The 21617-nt window shown below is 39.9% G+C and overlaps 1 protein-coding gene across 8 annotated transcripts in view; it reads right to left on the bottom strand.

Moving 5' to 3' along the window:
- The window catches only part of DISC1 (DISC1 scaffold protein), a 230003-nt gene that overhangs the window by 130750 nt on the left and 77636 nt on the right, over nt 1-21617 (bottom strand). For all 8 annotated transcript variants that reach the window (XM_080388867.1, XM_080388870.1, XM_080388869.1 and 5 more), the window contains 3 exons: nt 17314-17464; nt 13912-14041; nt 9733-9968 (listed from right to left, as the gene is read on the bottom strand). In XM_080388867.1, the coding sequence (XP_080244993.1) occupies nt 9733-9968; nt 13912-14041; nt 17314-17464 (517 nt within the window). The remainder of the gene's footprint in view (nt 1-9732; nt 9969-13911; nt 14042-17313; nt 17465-21617) is intronic.

The following is a 21617-nucleotide window of genomic DNA, read 5'->3' as shown; positions in this document are numbered from 1 at the left end:
CTTAGACAATGCAACCCACAGAAAAATTCTGTAAGATGACAGAGCTGGTTAAACAATGCTAAAAACACATAACTGGTGCTAAACTGATGTGGTAAAAATCCAATTTCTCTATCTAAACCTGTCAGTGCTCTTGAGGCATGGACTTTGACACTAAATAAGAGGGAAAAGTTGTGTTTAATTCATACTGAAAATTAAATTTGTGGCAGTTGCAAGGACTAGTCACTTGAATTAGAAGAAAAATGCAAAGTGTCACCTTGGAAAGCTTCCAACCTCAAAAATTAATCTGAGGCAAAAATTATCAAGAGATGTACTTTACGGTACTGGAGCATTGGATCTTCTGCACATTTCAATCTACAAAGTTCTCCAAGGAATATGAATAAGAACCCAAAATTATGTACCTAGCTCTGAACCATCAGAGAGCTGATTTTGCTCCAACAATTTGCTCTTTTTCTAGCGATCTTTTTGCAGGGCAGTATATCTTCATTGTTATGCTATGTCAAGGATTCCTTCAATACATGTGCTCCCCCACTCAGAATTTATCAAGAGGCAGAACCAGAAGTATACTTTCCCAATGTCTTCGTAAAACCTCAGCTTACCAATAAGGTTTCCCATTGACTCCTGTGTCGCTGGGTGACTGCACTTGTCTTTGTCAACTCTCAAAGAGCTATACTTACCTGAAGTGGACCATAACAACTCATCACTCTGCCCAGAAGCTCTTACATACACAAGAACTCGAAATTGAGACACTCCTTATTTGCTGCAGTGCTGTCAGACACTAGCCTGAATTACAGGAGGCTTGCAGAAAAATCAGGGCATTAGATGATGCTTCTCAATTTTTTCTAAGAATGATTAAGATCTATTTTTTTTTTTAATGCCCACAATAGGAGGTCTGAGGTAGCACCACAGTCTGTATAGTATGCTAGCTGGGGTTTTTGCCTAAAATCACTCCAACAGAAACAACCCCTTCACAGACACTTGGAGATGCTACTGGCATCTTTAACGACAAACCCAAGCTGAATTTTCATTGCCACGGATTGAGGAATCTTCTGGTCCTGTAACACACCATTCAGACAGCCGAACTGGCTGTTTCAACCAACCATGCACATGGTGCTGTATTTCCCACCACCTTTCTGTCATTTGTGGCAGTTGTTCCAGCTGCTACGTGAAACAGGAACATCGGACTGAAAACAAAGGCACAATCAAACAGTTATCTGCGGCAGCAGTTCATCACATCCAAACATTTTCCTGAGATTTTCTGATATGTTCAGGAGACCCCCATTCTTCTGCTACATCTGCCTGGAGTGCACAAAAACTAGATCTTGCCCACAGCAGCTGAAATCATTCTCCTAGGATTAACATCCATTGTATTTCACTGACTGAAAGAGTCTGTCCCTGGACATTGATATTATATGCTTCTCTTTACTATAAACAAAATAATTCAGTATCATAACTCGATTGGGACAACTGGCCATATTTCCCTAAAGAGAAATAAAACTCATCATATGCATACCCAGAGGAATCAGTACATAAGTGGCCCAGACTTTATAGGATGCTATATCCCACTGGGTGCTGTTCAGGCAAGCAGGGGGAACCAGATGCTCAGCAGGGAAAATCAGATTCCTCATTACACCGCACACATGGGTGCTAAAGCAGTTTGTACTCATCTTTCTGCTGGGACTTTTTCTTTCTATAATAATGCTGCCTGGAAGGACAAAAACTGCCTCTAAGATCGTTCAAAAATACTTCAGGTTCCTAGGAGTGTCTCTGTCCTCCAAGTTACACTCTCCCTGCTGTTTCCAACCCCTCGTGTTCTTCCCAAGCAAGGCCAGTACCTACAGCGTGGGAGCAGAATTCACCAGAAGCTCTTCTTCCTCCCTACAGCAAGGATCCCGGTGGGATCAAAGTCACTATGAACTGCTGAGCTACAGAACAAAGCACTCTGCTCAGACATAGGCAACTCAAGAAGTCCTCTGCCACTATTTCAAACTCTGCCAGCTCTTGTCTGATGACTTTTGTTTGCACCCTTGTAGGAAGCAAATTCACTTCACGTGCTAAAGCACATACATACACCGTGTGGCATGCCAGGCTTTCAGTACACAGTTTCTTCTGGAGTTGCTCCCACCAGTGAGGAAAAAAAAGAAGCAAAAGCCACTTGCCCAAGGAATCCACCCTTCAATCCTAGGCAGAGAACAAGGGAATGAAATTGATCCTAGGTAGACAAAAACAGAGAGGAAAACACCTATCTATCTACAAAAAGAAAGCTGAGCCTCCTAATCAGTCACATCACAAAGGAAGAGGCAGACCTCTTCCCTCACCTATGACTCGTCTTAGCATCTCACAAAAACCTGCAGCCAAATTTGAGAAAGCCAAGATGATGGCCTTCTCAAACACAAACCCAGCCGTGGGACTAGCTGAAAACGAGACAATCCTATTATCAAAGCTCAGGTTGGGTTGTGACATTTGACACAAAATTGGGAGTTTCTCCTCAAAAAGTCCCTTGTGGCAGAGGAAGCTGGCTGTGCAGCCAGTCACTCCAAAGGCAGAAAGTCCAGGGAATTTCCAGGGCTGAGTCCTCCCCAAGTGATGGGGAACATCCTCTGGCTCTGCTCCTCTGCTGCAAGCTCACTGCCCCAGGGTTTGTGAAGCTGTAGCACACAGAATAGAATGGATCAATTGATCATTAAACAAGAGAACTACAATTAAGTAAACAGGGCACCATACCATCTTCACTACACCTAGCTATAGTAGCAGCAGTGGTATTGGCTATATTTTAAGAACCCAAATTGTATTTTCATTCAGCCCGTGGCACAGAGAGACACATTTCCTACCATAGAGAACAGTTTTAAAACTCTGTGTTAAGCTTTAAAAAAAGTAGATCAGAGCAGCATGAAACGGCCCTAAGTCCAGGCAGTAAGGCAAATACTCAAAGCGACCTGTGCATTGTGCTTTTGTCATGGAAGATGATTTATCACTGACTGAAATTAAGTCAACATGGACAGGCCTGGGGAGGAACTGAAACCTTAAAGACTCATGTCCAGACCTGATGACTGCGACAGAAGTAAACAACAGGGAGAGCTGTTTCTGGGGCTGTGCAGCACTTCTTCACGTGGTGTATTTCACACGCAAACACCTTTTTTCAATTCCTGAAGACCTACAAAGCTAAAATAACTGAACTAGCGAGGTGACCGAGAGCTCTCTCTTCTTCACTCCTATTACCTGGTGACGAAGCCTTAGCTGCGGTGGCCACTACACAAGTTACCTGTTTTGCCTGTGCATCTGACAGCTCAAGACACTCATTTCATCATGCATATCTGTAAAAGTGAAACAAAGGTGGAAAAGCTCTCTTCTCTCACCTATTTTTCTTACTTGCACTCCCTTTTAATATTATCCTTTCCCTGGACTTTTGATATTTTACAGCAACACCATGTGGACAGATAGTGTGCTGTGTGTTTGAAAGATGTATTTTTAAGGAGAAAAAGACAACAGATCATGCACAAAATAGGGAAGAGTACAGAGGACAGAGCCCAGAAGCTTTATCCTCTCACACAGCACAGAAGCAAGAATCTTATAGAGACCAGACACACATGCACACAACACCCATGCTTACACCACCATCTGTGAAATACAACACTATCTGGGAAGGCAAGTGGCTGTCAGGTGCTGACAACTGATGGCAGGAGGGGGAAAGTCTCGTCAGAAGGGCAGAAAGCCTTTCTGCTAAGGGAGCAGCGCAGGATTGCTGACATCCTCCCAAGGCAGACACCTGATGATGCAGCATGTGAAAATCACCCACCAAGTGAAAGACCCATAAGTAAATTAAGTTGCCTGGGAAAATGAAAGCAACAGTGACTTGCTGAAAACAATTCTATGTACAGCCAGTCCCAGGAACAGCTAAAACCTCCCCAGCACCAAATGAGGCCAGAAGTTCCATAACAATGCAATGTGCTTAGATGTCTGCTAAACCACTGGGGTCTTCATGGTCTGACTCAAAACCAAGCAGAGCAGTCTCTCCTGAAAATATTCAGAAAGATCTTTCTAAAAAAAAAAAAAAAAAAAGTTTAGATTATTTTTCCTCTAACCTACCTACCAACATCACTTTCTACTTGTAATTAAGCACCGCTAAGGTGGTGAAATTGGGAAAAAGTGAAGACAACAAAAAAGCTCCAAACCACCCAAAAAACCAAGTAGTAAACCCAGAAGTAAAAACTCCGAGACCATCTGGCATTAAAAGTACAATTCAGTTCTCTGCTGTCCTACACACAAGCCCAGCAAACAGTAGGAACATTAGCAGCCCAAGCACTGCAGCAGAAACTTTTTGATGCTATAAAGCCATTTCATCCCTCTGCTCTTCATATTCGTGCTACCTTCTTATTCCCAGAGGATATTTTTTAATATGTATGCATTTTCACAGAAATAGCCAAAGAAAACTTCAAACCATGTATTTAAATGAAACTTTCCTGGGTAGACTGCATGTTATCTAGCAAACAACAGATATCTTTTTGAAAGGATAGGATACAATTTTGCTTCTTCTAAATACAGTTCTTTAAAGCTAAGATTTTTGTTGAAAGGCTGATACGAATAAATATGGCTGCATTCAGACTACTTCAGTAATTTCACACAGCTTGCTAACCACTAATTTGACCAGAAATTTAATGTGGACATACACTTTGAAGAACAACAAAACGTTTACAACATCTTCTCTCCTAATGACAGTACATGAGAGCCCATTCTGAATGCCACTTCCTAAATTAATACGTGAAACTATGTATAAATGTTCTTTTCTAACTTTTCTCAAGTAAACCAACTTCTCTAAAGAAACCCACCTTTTTTGCTTTTATCAGGCTTTGGCCTCAACTGAAGTTGTTGAATGCTCTGAGTATATTCCAACTAATAAAGTTTTCAAACCCCGGAGCATTTGTATTTCACTTTGAATTAAGCTTTGTCAAATGAGCTCCAGGCATCACTAAAGCAGAGTGAACTGGTTGCATAAAACTTCAAGTTCAGTTCCTTGTGACTCTGGCCACAACAGTACTACAATAACTAATATACAGAAAAGAGAATTTCCGTATCTTCAGAAGAACCCACACACTCGCTGTAGAACAAATTCCTCCTAATTAAAAATTGTTCCATGGGAAGAGTGGAAGAAGAGGTAGAGTATTCAAATATTTTGAAAGATATTTAATTGAATTTATTTCCTTCAACAAGCATCCAGTGCCCAGACAATAGTTCAGATGGAACTGTGCAATTTATTTTAAGGATGATATGCTGCACAGTCACATGCATCTCTAGATATGGATAAAACCAAAAGAGAAAATGCTAAATGAAGCTAAATATGAACAGAAGTATAACAGACTTCCCTGGTTTTCATTGTGAAATGAAAAGAAACAAAAAAAAAAAAAAAAGGAACCAACAGGTACTAAAGAGAGTAAGGCAAATAATTAACATGATCTTATTTTATGACTACAAAATTCAAGATACATTAATTTAAAATGTATATTTCTGAAATGGTGTCCCCTTCAGTAGAGGATATGGAAATGAAATATTTTATTACCTTTTGTAATCTCCAGGAGAAAGTTCTTCACACTGAAACACTCAGACCTATTTTCCTCTGATTTCAATATGCCATCCTCAGTTAAAACACTAACATGCGTCGTGGTGCGCACAACACCTGGTGCTCCCACCTTTTAAACACATCTCCACACAACCCCACACAGGCAAACTAAGCTTTTGCACTGCCATTTCCTCACTTTATAGTAACGATTACATCCTTCAGGTTACCAAAAGCAAGTAGGCCTGTCTGGATGAGCAAAAGGACCACAGTCTGTGGTCTCAACCTCGATGAGAATCCCTGTCAAAACACAAGTGAGTATATTTGTCTGCACATCAACCAGCCAAGTTTTAACCTCAGCTTCCACCAGCCCACAAGAAAGAGCCCAGGGTAACGTGTTTAACATTTCCCAATCGTTCACACTCAAAAGCATGCTATAGTTACTGACAAAGGCTTTTTGTTTTCAAGAAGTCCACCACATACCAAAGATAAACAAGACAAAACAAACGATTATTAATCTTCCTGAAAATAACAATGTTTGACAAGAAAAATAAGCTTAGAAACGAGCTCAACCCAACGTTACATTGACTTGCTCTCTTGCTTCCGCACGCTTCTCTCTGGGCAATTAGTCTTCATTTAAGATGTTTTCTCATGTTCCCTGAAGTTTGCTTTAGTAAGTTGCTACTTAATAGCATTTAAACGAAGAAAAGCAAAATAATTTGTATTTTATAGTGAACTGCAAGTCACTCAATATGATTCATTATAGCACAGACTGTCTTAAGAGATGCTTCACATCAGCCATGTGTTATTCCAGTGCTGAATGCAATTCATGTACCCTACAAATAATTATGCAAAAGCACATTATAGCAGTACTTTACTGACTAGTACAACGCCGTTAAAATAATACTTAGTATCTTGCAACCCAATAGCCAGGAGCTTGTAATTTACAGCCCATCAATATTGAACGACTTTGACATAAACACTGATCGTTAGTATATGTGCATGAGCAATGGCTTTATTTCTCACACAGATAGCCTTAATTTTAGAAGACTTGAAAATTTTTTTTCTCTGCAACGATTCATAAAATAAAATGTGCATTTCCAGAAAAACCTCTTTCACATTAAATATCCTAAGACTTTGGAATGTAAAACTAATATACTGAACTGGCTTCATCAAGTATTTTAACCTGCTAACTAATATACAATTGCCTTTCACAAGTACTGATTTAGGATAATCCAATGCAGATTGCAATGATAGAAATTCTGGCTAGATATGAGATGGGGGGTTAAAAAAAAGAGTTCACAGTAAGGGTGGTGAAATGTAGGATGCCTAGCAAGGCTGCAAAAACTCCACCCTTAGAGACATGTAAAACTCCGACAGATGGGTCCTGAGTGACCTAATCTCACTTGGAAATTGTGGCCCTGCTTTGAGCAGGAGTTTGACAAGATGACCTCCTAAATTACTCTATAATTGTATGACAATGTAAGGGATGCCCGCAGGCACACAGGAAGTACATCCACACCAGACATCTTACTGCTTTTCCATCTTACGGAAAGAGAGAACAGAACATGACTGGATGCAGACATCAGATCACTAGAGGTATGACGGACTGCACAGCTTGAAGACTCCCATCACTGTTCAGTTTCACAGTAAGATAACTGCAACCATTGCAGGGGCATTTTCTTACCCTCAGCCCTACTGGATATATAGCCTGCCCTGAAAGCAAGAAGTGGCAGAGAACCCATGCTGGAAATTTCTCTGCTGACCATCACTCAAGCACAGCTCTCTGATCCTTTCTGCTACCTAAAGTAGCAAACGATTTGGGGGAAGAGATTAGAAAACCAAAGACAAGGAAGAGGCCACATGATAATGTCAAGTGGTTGAGTCACACTGCTGGACTGAAGATTTTAGTCTGTGCTCCCAACAGCTTGTGCATTTTCCAGTAGAGCAGCAGGCACAGCATGTACAACACTTGTGCAGATTTTGCATGGGACATATCAGACCAAGAAGCCACATCATGTAGAGAAAACACCTACAGAGCATTTTTTATCCAAAGAGCACCACCATCTCCTACAGAGAAGAAAAAAGCTGCTGAAGAGACAGTGAGCGGTGCCTTGCTTCTTGAAAAGGCTGCACCAGCCAGGTTTGACAGCACCTGCCAGCTCACTTAGCTTTTAATTTGGGAAGAAGGAGAAAAAAGAAATCTAGCAATTTGTTGATGGACAGCTGCCAACTCCCCGAACAACTATGACCACCAGGTCTCTCTCTCATCTATAACCATTAATCCTCTCTGCTTTCACCTCCCAGAATCAGGTCTCCTCTTGCCTGTTAGCCTTCTGGCCTTTTACTAGATTTCTGGGTTTGCATTCCTGGACACATTAAGTCCCAGCTTAAAAACTGCAATGGAGCATTCTCCCTGCTAGGACACTGAAGTCCCTGGCAGGTGAGGCTATAGGTTCAGATCCAGTCAGGCTGCAGAAGACCTAAATGCAGAGCTTCCATGTTCTGAACCAAGGACTCTGGCTTCCACGTGACCATGCCACAGGCGGGCATCTGCATCATTGCCATTAGTTCTGGTCAGAAAAAGCCTTGGGGTTTGACAAGAGCACCCAACTACAACCTGATACAGGAGAGATAAACTGCTCCCAAAGGCTGTCACAGATGCCTGCCTAAGCGTGCATGCTTGTGCAGCCCAAACCAGCATTTAGCTTTACGAATTTGCAACAGGGGAACTCCAGCTACAGTAAAGAGAGAAAAAGCATCTCATCATTGGCCCTGGTGACATGAAGCTGATCAGCAAACAGAACAAAACCAGAAAGCTTCCATTCAAGGCATCTTTTAAAAATTAACAGAAAGGAAAGAAACTAATTCTAAATCTTCATTGAAGTTCTGAACCCACTTCAAATAAACACCTGTTTTCCCTCAAGTAATCGTGTTATTCATGGTGCTAGTGAGCAAAGAACTCGGTACTGGTTCAGGAGGAACTCGCTCAAAGTTAATTTATCTTTAAATAATTTCCCAAAGACTTAAGTGCAACTCAAATGTTGCATCAGCAATGTGAGAGGAAAAAAAATAAATCTGAATATTCTTTCATAAGCAAATCCAATACTAAGAGAAAACTCAAATCAAAGCACGGGTTCTCAACAGACTGCTTGAGACCTGTCATTCCTCAATCTCAGAAACACAGGTATAAGACACTGTTAAAACAAATTAAACTTAATTCAAGAAACTACTTCCCATAACCTAATTTAAAATTTTAAACAAATCTCAGAAGAGAGCAGTACGTCCTCTATGAAATGTTCTGCTGAGTTTAAAAAAACTGGTATAAATTAGCACACATGAGCAGCAATTTCTCATGAATGTTAATATAACCAAACTAAATTCAATAAACATGAAGGGAGAAAAAAAATTGCAAGCAACATAGTTATTGCTTATCTGGAAGAAATGCAAGTTCAGATAAATACAAATTTTATTTTGTCCTGGTGACACAGCAGTAACACACTTTCAAAGTTCCATTACCAATGTCCCATTGACTGCCAGTATGGTTTAGGCCCCGAGCGCTTCTATTGCTTTTGTCAATAAAGATGAGGTTATTTCCAAAAGGTTACCAAAAGCAGCAACTTTTCCATTTAAAGGAACCATATGCTATGCATTTAACTGTAGATGTCCCAAAAGTCTTCATGTTGCATCCCCTCCCTCACTACCTCCAGTTCACGGTCTGAGCCTAACACTCATCACATCAGTCTTTATCACGACTAGAAGTTCACTGAAGCAAGAAGCATCTCTAATATTTATTTGGATGGTGCCTAGAACACACTTCCAGGCTGTGAGACATATGTTTTAATTACTGCACTACCAAGCTGGGCAAAAAAATTCCACCAGTTAACAAGAAATAGTTTAAAGTGACAATAGGTATTAACAACTGATGGATACATATGCTTTCTGTAGGTGGCTCTATCATAAAAAAAATACTAAGTGCAAGACTTCCAAATAACTACAAAGCCTTACTTCCTGAGGAAGCATATTAATATTAGAACTTACATCTGTTCTTTGAAAATTTTAAAGTGTCTGAATCCAGCTAATTAGCTGGCACAATTATGAAGAACACCGCTGACAGCCATTTCAACAGTACATTGGGGAAGATACAAGACTGCACCACTGGCAAGATACTGAAATTTAAATACCTCTTTATTGTCCCCGGAAGATCCAGACTGAATGGAAGTTGATAGGAGGATGCCAAAGTGTCATCCACAGCCTTGCTTACTTCCTGTAGTTCTCTCAGAGAAACACAGCCAAGCAAAGCAGTCAGTTCACAGTCCTGTGACTGAATAAGTCGATCTTGCTCTTCAATTTCTCTTCTCAGCTGTTGATCTTTTGTTTCTAACATGGCCAGTCTTGCTCGGAGGTCTTCAATTTCCTTCTGCATAGAAAAGAAACATGAGTTTACTATGAACCCTGTAAAGAAATCCCTCCACCCCTAGAAGAAGTCTCAGTACAAGTCTCAGAAGTAACATGAATTAAGGTGGTCCAATTTAGCACCAATATTAAACGAGAAGACATTCTTTTTGTTGACATACAAAAATTCTTATACCTTTTGTACTTAGAAAATGTAGTGCTTCCACAGTTGGAAACTCCCTACTTTACATTTCAACACTAAATTTCAGGTTCCTCTTCCAACAGCAACTGTCAGACACATTTTACCTTTAAAATACGTGGGTATTTCCAAGTTAAAAACTCCTCCAAAAAACCCAAAACCTCACAGTTCAACCATGACAACAGAATCTTGCTACAGACTGGTAGCTATCTGAACAACCATCTCTCTGTCCTCCTGCAGAATATTCCTGCAATAATCCCTCTAGGCTTCCAATCAAACATTAGGCACGGGATGCAGGTGGTGAATCACTGTCTGGCTAGTCCTTTTGATTATTAATATTTAATTTTGATTAACAGCACAAAATCCTACCCTGGCTTAAAATGACCAGAGCTTCAAGGTCAGTTGTACTCTTGCCAGAAGTTCAAACCCCATGCGTTACAATACTGATGTCTCTTGCAAGAGCACAGTCTAATTTTTCCTTGAAAACAGATCGCTTGCACCCAAGGAAAAAGCACTTTGTGAAGGAGTCTGGGTTGGTGAGTTAATAAAGTTATTTAATAAGTGGCCCTTGGCTCATTTGTCCCAGAATTTGAAAAGTAAGGGGAAAAAAGCAAAACGAAAACCAAACAACACACACACACACACACAGAGAACTACTTCCTATCAAAGTAGTTTAATACCATACTGGAGAATTTTATTGCATTTCTACATTTCTTACCATCTCTGTGAAACTTTGCAAGCAACGTAAACTATTATCTCCGCAGACTGAATGTTCACCATTTTCCATACAACTAACAAGAGGGGTTTCTGAAGTGCTATCTATAGATTCTCAAGAGAAAACAAAGCTCATAATTCCATCCTCTGACCACATTCAGTCCAGAAAAAAAAAAAAAAAAAAACGGGAAAAAACCTCCAAAAAACCCCACCCACAAACAAAAATTTTTCAGGGCTAACTAGGCATTATAACCAACATTAGAAACTACCATATAGCTTTTTATAGCAATTCACTCCTTCATTCTGTCTGTGAAATGGCAGTAAGAATCTCTCTTCATCCAAAGCAACATTACGGAGATAAAATTAAGTGGGTTTGAATCACTTAGATGCCATGTTGTTCAATGCTGTAAAAGAAGCCCATTCACAAATTAATAAATCTGCATCCAAAAGGGAGTTTGAGTGGCATACAGTAAAAGGGTGCTGGGGCCAAATACTGAGTAATGAAGATAAAACGGTACTCTGAATACCTGAACAAGCACTTTCCATCTTCAGCAATGTATGAGGCAGGAATCCAAGGGGAAAAAAAAAAAACAACAAAACAGGCATGCTCACACAATTAAAGATTCTCATAAAACATACATAATATGCACAGATAACTAACTTCAGCATTTCTTTGGTTTTGGAGTGCTTCAGTTCGAAACCTTAACATTCTTTTAAGATTTTCAATGTAATTTAAGTGAATTTTAGTTCACTAAATGCTCACTTTGTCACGCTTTCAGGCTTGCTGTACTGCAACAAGCTCCCTGAGTATCACCTAAAAAAAACAACCAGAAGAAACAGCTCTTGCATGTTAAAAGGTTGACTGGCTCAAAAATTTCAACTTATATTACTGCTGAACACTAGATTCATCAATTATTTTCCTCCTTTTTTGGTTTTAGATTTAGTGACAAGAGAACAGAGTGGCCCACGTTTCAACCCACAGGCATTTGTCAAGGACAGAAAGGTCAGCAGGCCAAAACCATCAGTTTTGTTTCTTTCAGTCTCAAATCAGTCTTTTAGCACGCACAAAGGACAATTCTGTCTCTGTGTTACTGGTTTGGGAATGCTGCCAAAATCTTAATAGGCTCTACTTAATACAAAGACCTTCATATTCTGTGAAAAACGTAGTAATTGCAATCACCGCAATAAGCAACCTACATGGGAACAGAGAGGGAGATGAACAGAATTTGGTTTTACAAACACACTTTTAGTACTGAAATGTTTTTACAACAGAAATAGATACCAGAAGCACACAATCTGCATTCGCAGAGAGAAAGCTGTTCTGCTCAGGAATAGTTCACAGGCATTCTTGGGAGAATGGAAATTTTAGTCAGTAAACTGGAATTCTCCCACATCCTTTTCCAGAAACTACAAGAAGCCTTTAATGTGCTCTTGGTCAGCCTCCAGGGACAGATAAAAAGGACTTACAGTCCCAGCACGGAGCAGCAGATGATACTCGGCTCACTAAACATAAGCTGGAGTTTTACTTTGTGGGTTTCAGTTTAAGCTGAGATTTCTAACACGACAGTTAATCAGTACTGGTTGAAAACCTCCAGCTTCACTTATGGACTGGTGTTCTCCATGAAGTACGGACTGCGGCAGAAACCTTAATATGTAAATTTTACATACTGTCACAGGCTCTCAAATCCCTGAATACAAATGCAGAACCAAAAGGAGAGAGGGCAGAAGCAAAAGGAAAGGAAAGAAAAGTAGGGCTGAGGAAAAAGAAAAAATTAGTAACAATGACTTCAGATCATGTCAGATTTTGGGCAGAAGCAATCCTTAAGGGATGCTGGGAGCTATCAAACCGCATAGTCCAGCCTTCTCCAGAACCTCAAATTCACAATGATTTTGATCAAATGCTCATAAATAGTATGCCAGTACAGCAACTTGGCTCATTTGTCCCTAGTATAACTACATAAAAATAAAGATTCACCTGGAGCAAGTATAAAGACTCCACATCCACTAATGTTTTAAGTGCAGCAGTTTTCAGTTGAATATCTTGAGATGGTTGGCTGGATATCTAGGTCACCAAAAATAGTTTTCTGGACACCAATAACGTTGAACTACACTGTCTCCTCTTATGTGTTGATGAAATAAATCTAAACCATACAAAGGTGATGACTAGGATAGAAAAGACACTTCATCTAAATAAGATTTTGCAATGGCCATCTAAGATGCTTTTCTCTATTTCCTTCTAGGTTTTATATATATTTATGTGTAGACAAACACGCAGATGGTTATACTATTGGATCCACCAAAGGAAGAAAAATATCGAAAATAATGAGATTTCAAGGCAAGACCACAGAAAAAAAGAAAACTAGACCTACTAGCTAGGATATCACATTGCTGAGCGTGATCACCAAGGTTTAAAAGGAGGTGGAGGAAAGACTTGTACTAGACAGTAAGCAGATTTTTGAAGGCTAGTGAAAAGAAAGAGCTGAATTTTGCTTAAAAGGCTTGCAGATTTAAAATTGGACAGAAGCCATCTTAAAAACATTCCATTTGCCAAATTACCACGTTGTGACATCACGTGTCAGTGTAAAGTTATTGTTGGCAAATGCCAACTGCTCTGTGACGATTCCTTCATCCTTATGAAATGTATCAATCATCTTGCAGGAACAAAAGCTGGTGAATTGTGTATTTCTAGTCAGTGCTAACCAGAAATGGATGAAAACCTTGTCTGCAAACAAAAATTTCTGAAAATCATTGAAATATTAAAATGGCCAGTTAGAACATAAAAGGAACACTTTAAAAGATAATGAGGAAAGTTAAAGCATGCACACCAGCCACCAAGCCTTCCAGTTCTGCTTCTCCATAATGAGATTAACACAACTCCTGTGGCTGCCATCTCCAATCATCACTTAGATTATCAACTGGACCACAGCCAAGGCTCTAATTGCTGCACAGAAGCAAAGTCACTATTATAATAAATTTATTTAAATCTGTGTGACAGCTTACAAGCTTTTTCACTACACAGCACTGGTTCTTATGGACAACTTTGCAATCCTGTTACCTGTAACCATTTCTTTTCTTGAAAAAGTTGGTTTCGTTTTGTGGCCAAAAACTGCATCCTCTCCTGGTAAGTGGATCTCAAAAGTTTATGCTCGTTTTCATGCCAAAGCTGGGTTTCTTCATGTCTAACCCTTTGAAAAAAAAAATTACAAAAGCTAAAAATCAGCATTAGCACCAGGTATCGACATCTCAAAGATTAAATAGAACAGAATACTACATGTTACCTTCAGAGTCATAACATACCATCACCAGAATGATTACATTTTAAGCAGATACAGTTAGAGAACAAGAGATTTTTCCTTGGCATATCTTCCTTTATTATCTCAAACATTTACACTGTTTTTACAACACGCTGAAGAAGGAAAAAGGAAAACTTGTATAGCTTCAGGCTTCCCCCAGCTTTTTCATATTTCAGAAATTTATCCATCACTGCCTTGAAAGAGACAAAACTAAGGCATGTAATTTCTATCAATATAGAGAAAAATCTCTCTTAGACAGAAGTTTAGAAACTTGCCAAAGCCATTTTTGCAGCTTCTGTCAGCTTTTGGAGACTACATTAGAGATCATCTGGAGTGTTTGCTCCATGATGCCAAATTTTACTTTTCTTTTGCACAGCGAGTTCTTTCAAAATCACAGTCAGCGGGAATCCTCACAGTGGTCAGTACAACCCTCAGCTGTAAAATCTTTGCATGATTGGACCCCAAGGCAACCAGTGCATGGAGTGTCAAGTCTATAATCAGTCTCTCAAAATGCACCTACAAGCAACGCAAACCTATTTTGTCTTGCACATTCCTGCACAGAGGCACGCATGCTTGCAAGGCCAGTTGTATTTCTGTGTTCACCTCTAGAGACAAGCGCGTGCACTTCCACATAAAGGGCAGAAATGCATTTCAATATCTTGTTTAAAACAAAGAATGTTTTTGAAGCATGACTTCTCATTGTAATCTTGCAAAGCAAATAATTCCATGCCACATACAAAACATGCATTGCAAGTCTGGTTTAAGCATGATTAATCACACAATTATGATTTCATGCACAGCTGTTTAACAAGCGTGTGGAACAAGAGGTTCCAGTCTCTTCTGCAGGACCGTCAGAAGACATGCATCCCTCCCTGTGGGCTGAAGAACGTACTGAAAAAGCAAAATAAAACCCTGGTACTAAAATAAATGGCATTAATATTTAAACAAAATAGACATAATGACAGTGCAACCATATTTTTGTAACAAAAAAACAGATCAAAGAGACATCCATATAATGAGGTGCTAGGCCATCACTGTGTATGTGCCTTACAATCATTATAGATTGCTGTGGCTCCAACAGACCACACTTCTCAGCAGCTCTGAAGCCGCTTTTAGCCAGAGCTGCACCTCTCCAACAGCTGTATGCAATAGAAATTTCTGAGTGGCCCATCAAGATTTCAGAAACATTCCACAACAGACATAGGTTATTCTCAGAAGCTCCTCTGAAATCCCCATGTACGTCTGCCTTCTTGGTACTGAGGAAACAGAAATAAGATCTCTGATCTCACCAAACCTAGGTGCTCGCACATACACGGCATTGTTCCTAAGCTAAACATAACCAACCCTGGGCTCCTACCACCTGCCCCCAATATCCTGTGTCAACACCGAATGCACTCACCTAAAATCTCATCTCAAATAAACAAATAAAACCAAACTGGGGCATGAATTTCACTATTATGTATTAAACTACCTGCCATACACACTTTTCATTTCAAAAGTTCTTTATTTGCAAAAAGATGAGACTGTCTTAACTACAGTAAAACTGCAATGATCTGGTCTTCTGGGGCTAGTCTGATCATCTTTTCAGTTTTCCAGGTGAAAAAAGAAATCTTGGGTATACTGGTTTTGTTCCAATTGAAATTGGAAACTAAAATAAAACTGAAGCCTACAAATTTTCCTTGAAGAAATGCTCATGTTTTCCACCCTGTACTATCTAAAAATACTGTTGGAAGCAGAAAAATTTTAAACACCAGTATTGAAGACAAAGGGTATGTTTGCTACATCAACAAGAGAGTCAGACCACAGATAAAGCAGTGTAAAAGGCTACAAGAATCAAGCCAGGAAAAGAAAGGGCATCACAACAACAGTCAAACTCAAACACAAAGAAAGGAGTGTGCACAAGGCAGAAAAATGAAGAGTATATTCATGTGACACTGAAGAGTACACTGCTCTCAGACCTGTGCAGAGTTGCAGATACTATCATCCAAAGAACAGTATATATATTATATAAAAAATAGATTATCTACACATATAGGAAAAAAAATTAAGCAGACTATGTATTTCAAGGATGCTTTAGTGACTCAATTTCTATGACACCAAAGGCAACACCACCTCTAAAGCAAAAGTTATCGTTACAAATTAAGGCATAAATCAAACACATCTTAATGACAAAATATAGAATGCTGTATCCTAATCTTCAAGGAATGGTAAAATGGCTTCTTAGGGCTTTAGAAGGTAGGAAGAGACAGCTCTGAGGGAGGGCAGTTTGTTTTAAACCTGCCTCGTTACTAAATACTATAAATAGAGGCTAAAAGTACCCTTAAAAGTTTCAAACTCTGCAATAAAATCCTATTATCTGTACTGATTTTATCCAATTTTCATGTCTAAAAAATTACACCCAAACGTACTGACTAGCACACTGCAGCCTTTTTATGTACAAGCTGCCAGAAAACAGGTTTTCCTTCTTTCATTTGTGTTACTGCATTTGAGAATAGCTTCCAATATCTACAAAGAATCCTCTTTCTTCTAACAACAGTAACCACAGCATAGCTGAAGACAGACCTAGAAATTGAGACAACGTTTTCTTCCTAAACTAACTACCTCCCTTGGGTCATCCAACACATCTTGCATTCCCCCAGTCTTTGAAGTTGTTATCCCTTCAAGAGAAGGTTGAGAATTTATTTCTGTGACTTTGTACAATGCTGAGTACATTACTGCCACCTAACAAGTGATGCATAAAAGGAAGCTCCCAAAGATCTATTCATATAAAAAATGAATCTGTTTTTACTTTATATTTAAATATATCTTTTCATTGCCTGGAAAAGAGCATCAGAATTAACTCCACAGGGAACCATTGCTCAAGCTGCCTTGCTGTTGTACGCTCAAGCTGCTGTGTCAAGGATTCAATTCCATTCCCACTCAACATCAGTGAGATAAGTTCCATTTAATACACCAGTTTGTGATCACTGTTTTTCAGTGTTGTCCTGAAAGAATAGCAGAAAGAAAAAAAGGTGGGGGGACAGGGGGGATTTTCACAAACAAGTTCTATATTGATATGTTAAATGGTCTTTAAAACTTTTTATTAATATTATTCATAAATTGTAGTGTGCATTTTGAAAAAAACAGAAGTACCATTTTACATAATAAGAAATCAACAAACTTACTGATGATCGGCAGCCCAGCGCAATGCTGCTTGAACTTGGGTAACAAACCTATCCAAAAAACTCCTAACTGAAGGATGCCTTGAAGGAAGCTGAAACTTTAAAGAATTTTTCTCTTTCTCCAGTTCTTCCAGTTTCCGTCTAAATTTATCAGCTAGAAATCAAATTTGGGGAAAAAAAAAAAGTTAATTAGCAGTAACAAAAAGGTTCCATTTTACCTGAAGGAGAAAAAAGGTCAATCAACAAAAAGTAAAGACCACCTCACAGACAGTTCTTCCCTTTTTGGTAAAATATATTAGTCTGTTTTGCTCAAGGATGAATTACTAAGACTATAATGGAAAACATCAGATAACCAGGATGCTAAGCTACTTTCTTCTATGACAAGGACAAAACTGCCAGCTTCCCAGAACTTTCACAGAGTTTTAATTTGGTAAGGCTCCAAAGAATTGGCTCAAAGTTATCATCTGTGCTTTTTTCCTAGAGTAACAGCTCTGAATTCAATTCTAAGAAAACTCCTACTCTTCGCTGCTTCACTTTTAAAACAATCTTAGATGGCAATTACACATTTGAAGTCTAACCTTTTTTAAAAAATCGTATTGTTATTAGGTCAAGAAATGAACACATACACATGGTATCTCAACAATATATTTCATCAGAAGATGCACATGGAATTACAGCAATTTAACAATTAACTCATGCCAGGCTCTCCCAAGTTATGCTTACTTTATCATCCAACAAAAATATTTACTTTCAAATTTAAACAAAAACAACAATGGTTCTTAAGAGATTGCTTTGACTCTACCGTAACATAATACCTACACATTTCTTGAATTCTTCTCTCTGTAAGTTAGTTCTTATTTATTTTATGTCCTTGTGTTGAAAACAAAGGAACGCAGTTCCATTTTTAATTATTATTTCAGTACATGTATTCTCTACAGTGCCAGTATACTAGCAAAATCACATACGTGACAGGTAACAAGCCTGGCTGGCCGAAGCCAGAACGCCTTCGAGGATATATTGAGCTACCCCACAAATGGAAAACCTTTACAGAACGGTGCTTTCCTCCTGACCTCACTGCCTACAATTCTGCATGATTAGCATTCCTTCCCTTCCAACATTTTCAATACAACGTGTTACTATCAGAACATCCATCTGTGCATGCTTTTTACTGCTTATTGCTTTCTTTATCCTCTGAGGGGTTTTAAGAAGAGGGGTTGTTTACATTTGCTGGTTTAGTGAAGTGATCCAGTTTTACAATAATCTATCATTAGTACTGATTTCCCTTCTGCTTCTGTGCCGATGGGGTGGAATAAAGACACAGAACAAACTAATGAGACTAGATCTTCTCCCTAGGCCAACAGACTGTTCTAGGGCAGTTAAACTCATGGTTTTGCTATTATTAGGGTGCAAAATGCTGCCAGAAGGCTCTAGCTGAAATGATCATCATCTAAGTTACCACAGGGTCCAGCCCTTCCCCCAACAACCACAGGTACATGCATGCATGCTCCTCCTGCAAAGGAGAAACACCTTTCCAGCAGCAGAGGTAAACTACATCTGTGGCACGTTTCCCAGGGAGCAGAGCTGAAGACATTTTCCCTATCCCGATCACCACAAGGAGACTGGAATTTGGGCCCAGGTGAGATTCCTGAGCCCATACTTTGACCAGAAAAACCTATCAGCATTTGCATTTCGTGTGGAATTCCAAATGCAGTCAGAAATACCACTGTTACGACCAGAAGAGTAAGGGCTGGATTGCGACCAGTGACCACATAACACCTGAACGAGTGGAAACGCCTCCTTTTTCTCAAGCCATTCACCATCAGGCTTCCTGCGTTACCCACGCGGGAGTCGCAGCAGCCCTCTACACCCAATTTAACGACGCTGTCATTTTTCTTCAGCGTAATTATGCTCACACGGTGTTTGTGCGTCCAATTGTTTCAGCGTTCTAGTCCTACCCATCCTGGCCCTAGAAACAGGCTATTTTGGGAAGGAAAACAGATGAGAGGATCCACATGCCTATTCATTCCCTCTCTCATTAATCCTTGGCTGCATCCTGCTACACAGTATTCAATTAGTTTCTACTAACAGACGTTTCTAAATAATTTGTTCCACTGGCATTTTATAAGTGCTATTGATGCCCATATCCGCTTGTTATCTCTCAGCACCAAATGATTTTTTTAATCCTTTCAGCATTGCAGTTTAGGGTTACGTCTCAAGAGACTCCAGCAGCATGGAGCTGAACACTGCTGCACGCTGCTTTGGGGCTCTTCTGGAAAGGAAGAGATCCAGGCACCTCAGTGCCAGCTGCAGAGCGGGGAACCATGCAAATAAGGCTCAATTCAGTCCAGCTTTCAGCCCTGCAGCTCACCAGAGATCTGGATTAAGCAGAAGTAATGGAAGTGATCAGAAGTCTAGCAAATAGGACGTGTGAAAAAGAGGGCAATGCACAGGGTTGTTCGATCTAGTGGAGGTAAGGAGTGAGGGGAGTAATTTTCTGTGCTATTACGCGCTGAAAAAAAAAAAAAAAAAAAGTGGTAAAACAGGGCTTTTCACTTCTTCTCACAATTTGAGTCCTCAGCAAAAAACCTGAGTTGAGCCAAAGGACACAAAGAAAAACATTAGATACAGTAAAGCACTAAAACGAACTGCTTGGGACAGAGGAAGTCACCAACATTGGTTTTCAGGTCAGATGAACATCACTCAGGAATAGCTCCAGCATAGTTTTTAAGACTGAGGCCAGCAAGATCAAATGTCTTCTCCTGAGATCCCTCCCCACCAGATTTTCCAGGATTTTTCAGCCAAATAGCAGATGCAGGCGGCCTTTGCTATTTGTAAGCCATCAGACTCAGGGAGACCACCTTCTTTTGCCTTCATTTTAGTCTTTTAAGCATGTTACCGCAACAGAGAAAAGACCTTCACAGAATCCCACAGCTCACCGACAGACTGAAACACCAAAAGAAACCACAGGCACTCAGATACCTCCACCACACACAAAGGCTTAATATGTTGTTGCTCTGTCCCATACTTCACATCAATGTAAGTCATTTAAAACACAGCTTGCATGCAAAAAGTAACCCCTCCACTTTGATGAAGTTCTTAAGTGAAGGAACTTTAATGTATTCAATACATACTGTTTTACAGACAAGCATTTGGAATAAGACTTAATTTTCTTTACCAGCTTTTTATTTCACTGTGTTCTGTTGCTAGCTTGCTGCCTTGCAGCAGTCCCACAGACACCCTAGAAGAAGCTTCTACTTCAGTGCAAACAGCAAAAATTAACCCTTAAATTGCTGTCCATCCCGATCCATTACTGCCTGGTACACTTCAGACATCCCACTCAATTTAAAGTCAACCCAGAGCACAGGCCTGGAAGATGCTGACCAACTGCTGTTCTCAGTTAGCAGCCAGAGAACTGCATTGTCTCCAAAGACCATGTTTTGTAACAGCTTTGAACAAAAGAAGCAATTTACATAATTTTAATCAAGTATATGAGAACATCCACATATTCTGATATTGGCTTTATCCCCTTGATGGCAAGGTTCAACTTTATCAGAACTATTTATCATCATTTTTTAAAAACTTAAGAAAATTGTCACGGTCTCATTAGCTACGTATTACATATATTTATGTTTATTTATGTCTGTTCTTTGCTGATAGGTGGGAAGATGATCAATCAAGATATTCTACAAATTGCTGGACATTAAGAAAGTGTTTCTTCAGCTAGTGAAAGTCATTTGGTCCTGCTCCAGAAACCTGTAAACAACTCCCCCTTTCCCTCACTTCCTCCTGTCATGGTCAGGTCACTGGTACAGAGCAAAACATTTCCTACCTTCCATTCAACCTTGCATATGGCAGCCAGCAAAATAAATCCAGTGCAGAGTCAAACTGCACACGCAGGCAAGGCTGGCTCCAAAAGGTGTAGGGCTGGGGGCAGACACTGGGAGAGCCCACTGAAGTGAAGGAGCAGCAGCTGTACCCCAGAGCTATGCCCACCCCACTACATGGACTAAAAGGTGCACATCCGTGGAGTAAAACAGTTCAGTACCGAGGCCCCAACATCTGCAGTTCAGAGGGTCTTACTTCTAGATTTAGTGTAGTCGAAGGCCAGTTGGTAGTTTGAGCCCCTCTGGCACACCTGTAGAGCACATCTTCAGACTTTACTCCACCTGAACGAAAACCAGCCCATGCCCCCCAAGACTGCTCTACACTGCAAAGCAAAGCACAGTAAACAGAACAACTGGGAGATTCCCTTCAAAGGCTTGCACACCTAATCCAAACTAAAATGCTCAATGGGCCAGGGTCCTTAC

This window comes from Falco punctatus, assembly GCF_963210335.1.
Source record: "Falco punctatus genome assembly, chromosome: 5".
In the NCBI taxonomy this organism is placed as follows: domain Eukaryota; kingdom Metazoa; phylum Chordata; class Aves; order Falconiformes; family Falconidae; genus Falco; species Falco punctatus.
The sequence above is the reverse complement of the archived record's forward strand: the minus strand, read 5'-3'. Positions and strand labels throughout refer to the sequence as shown.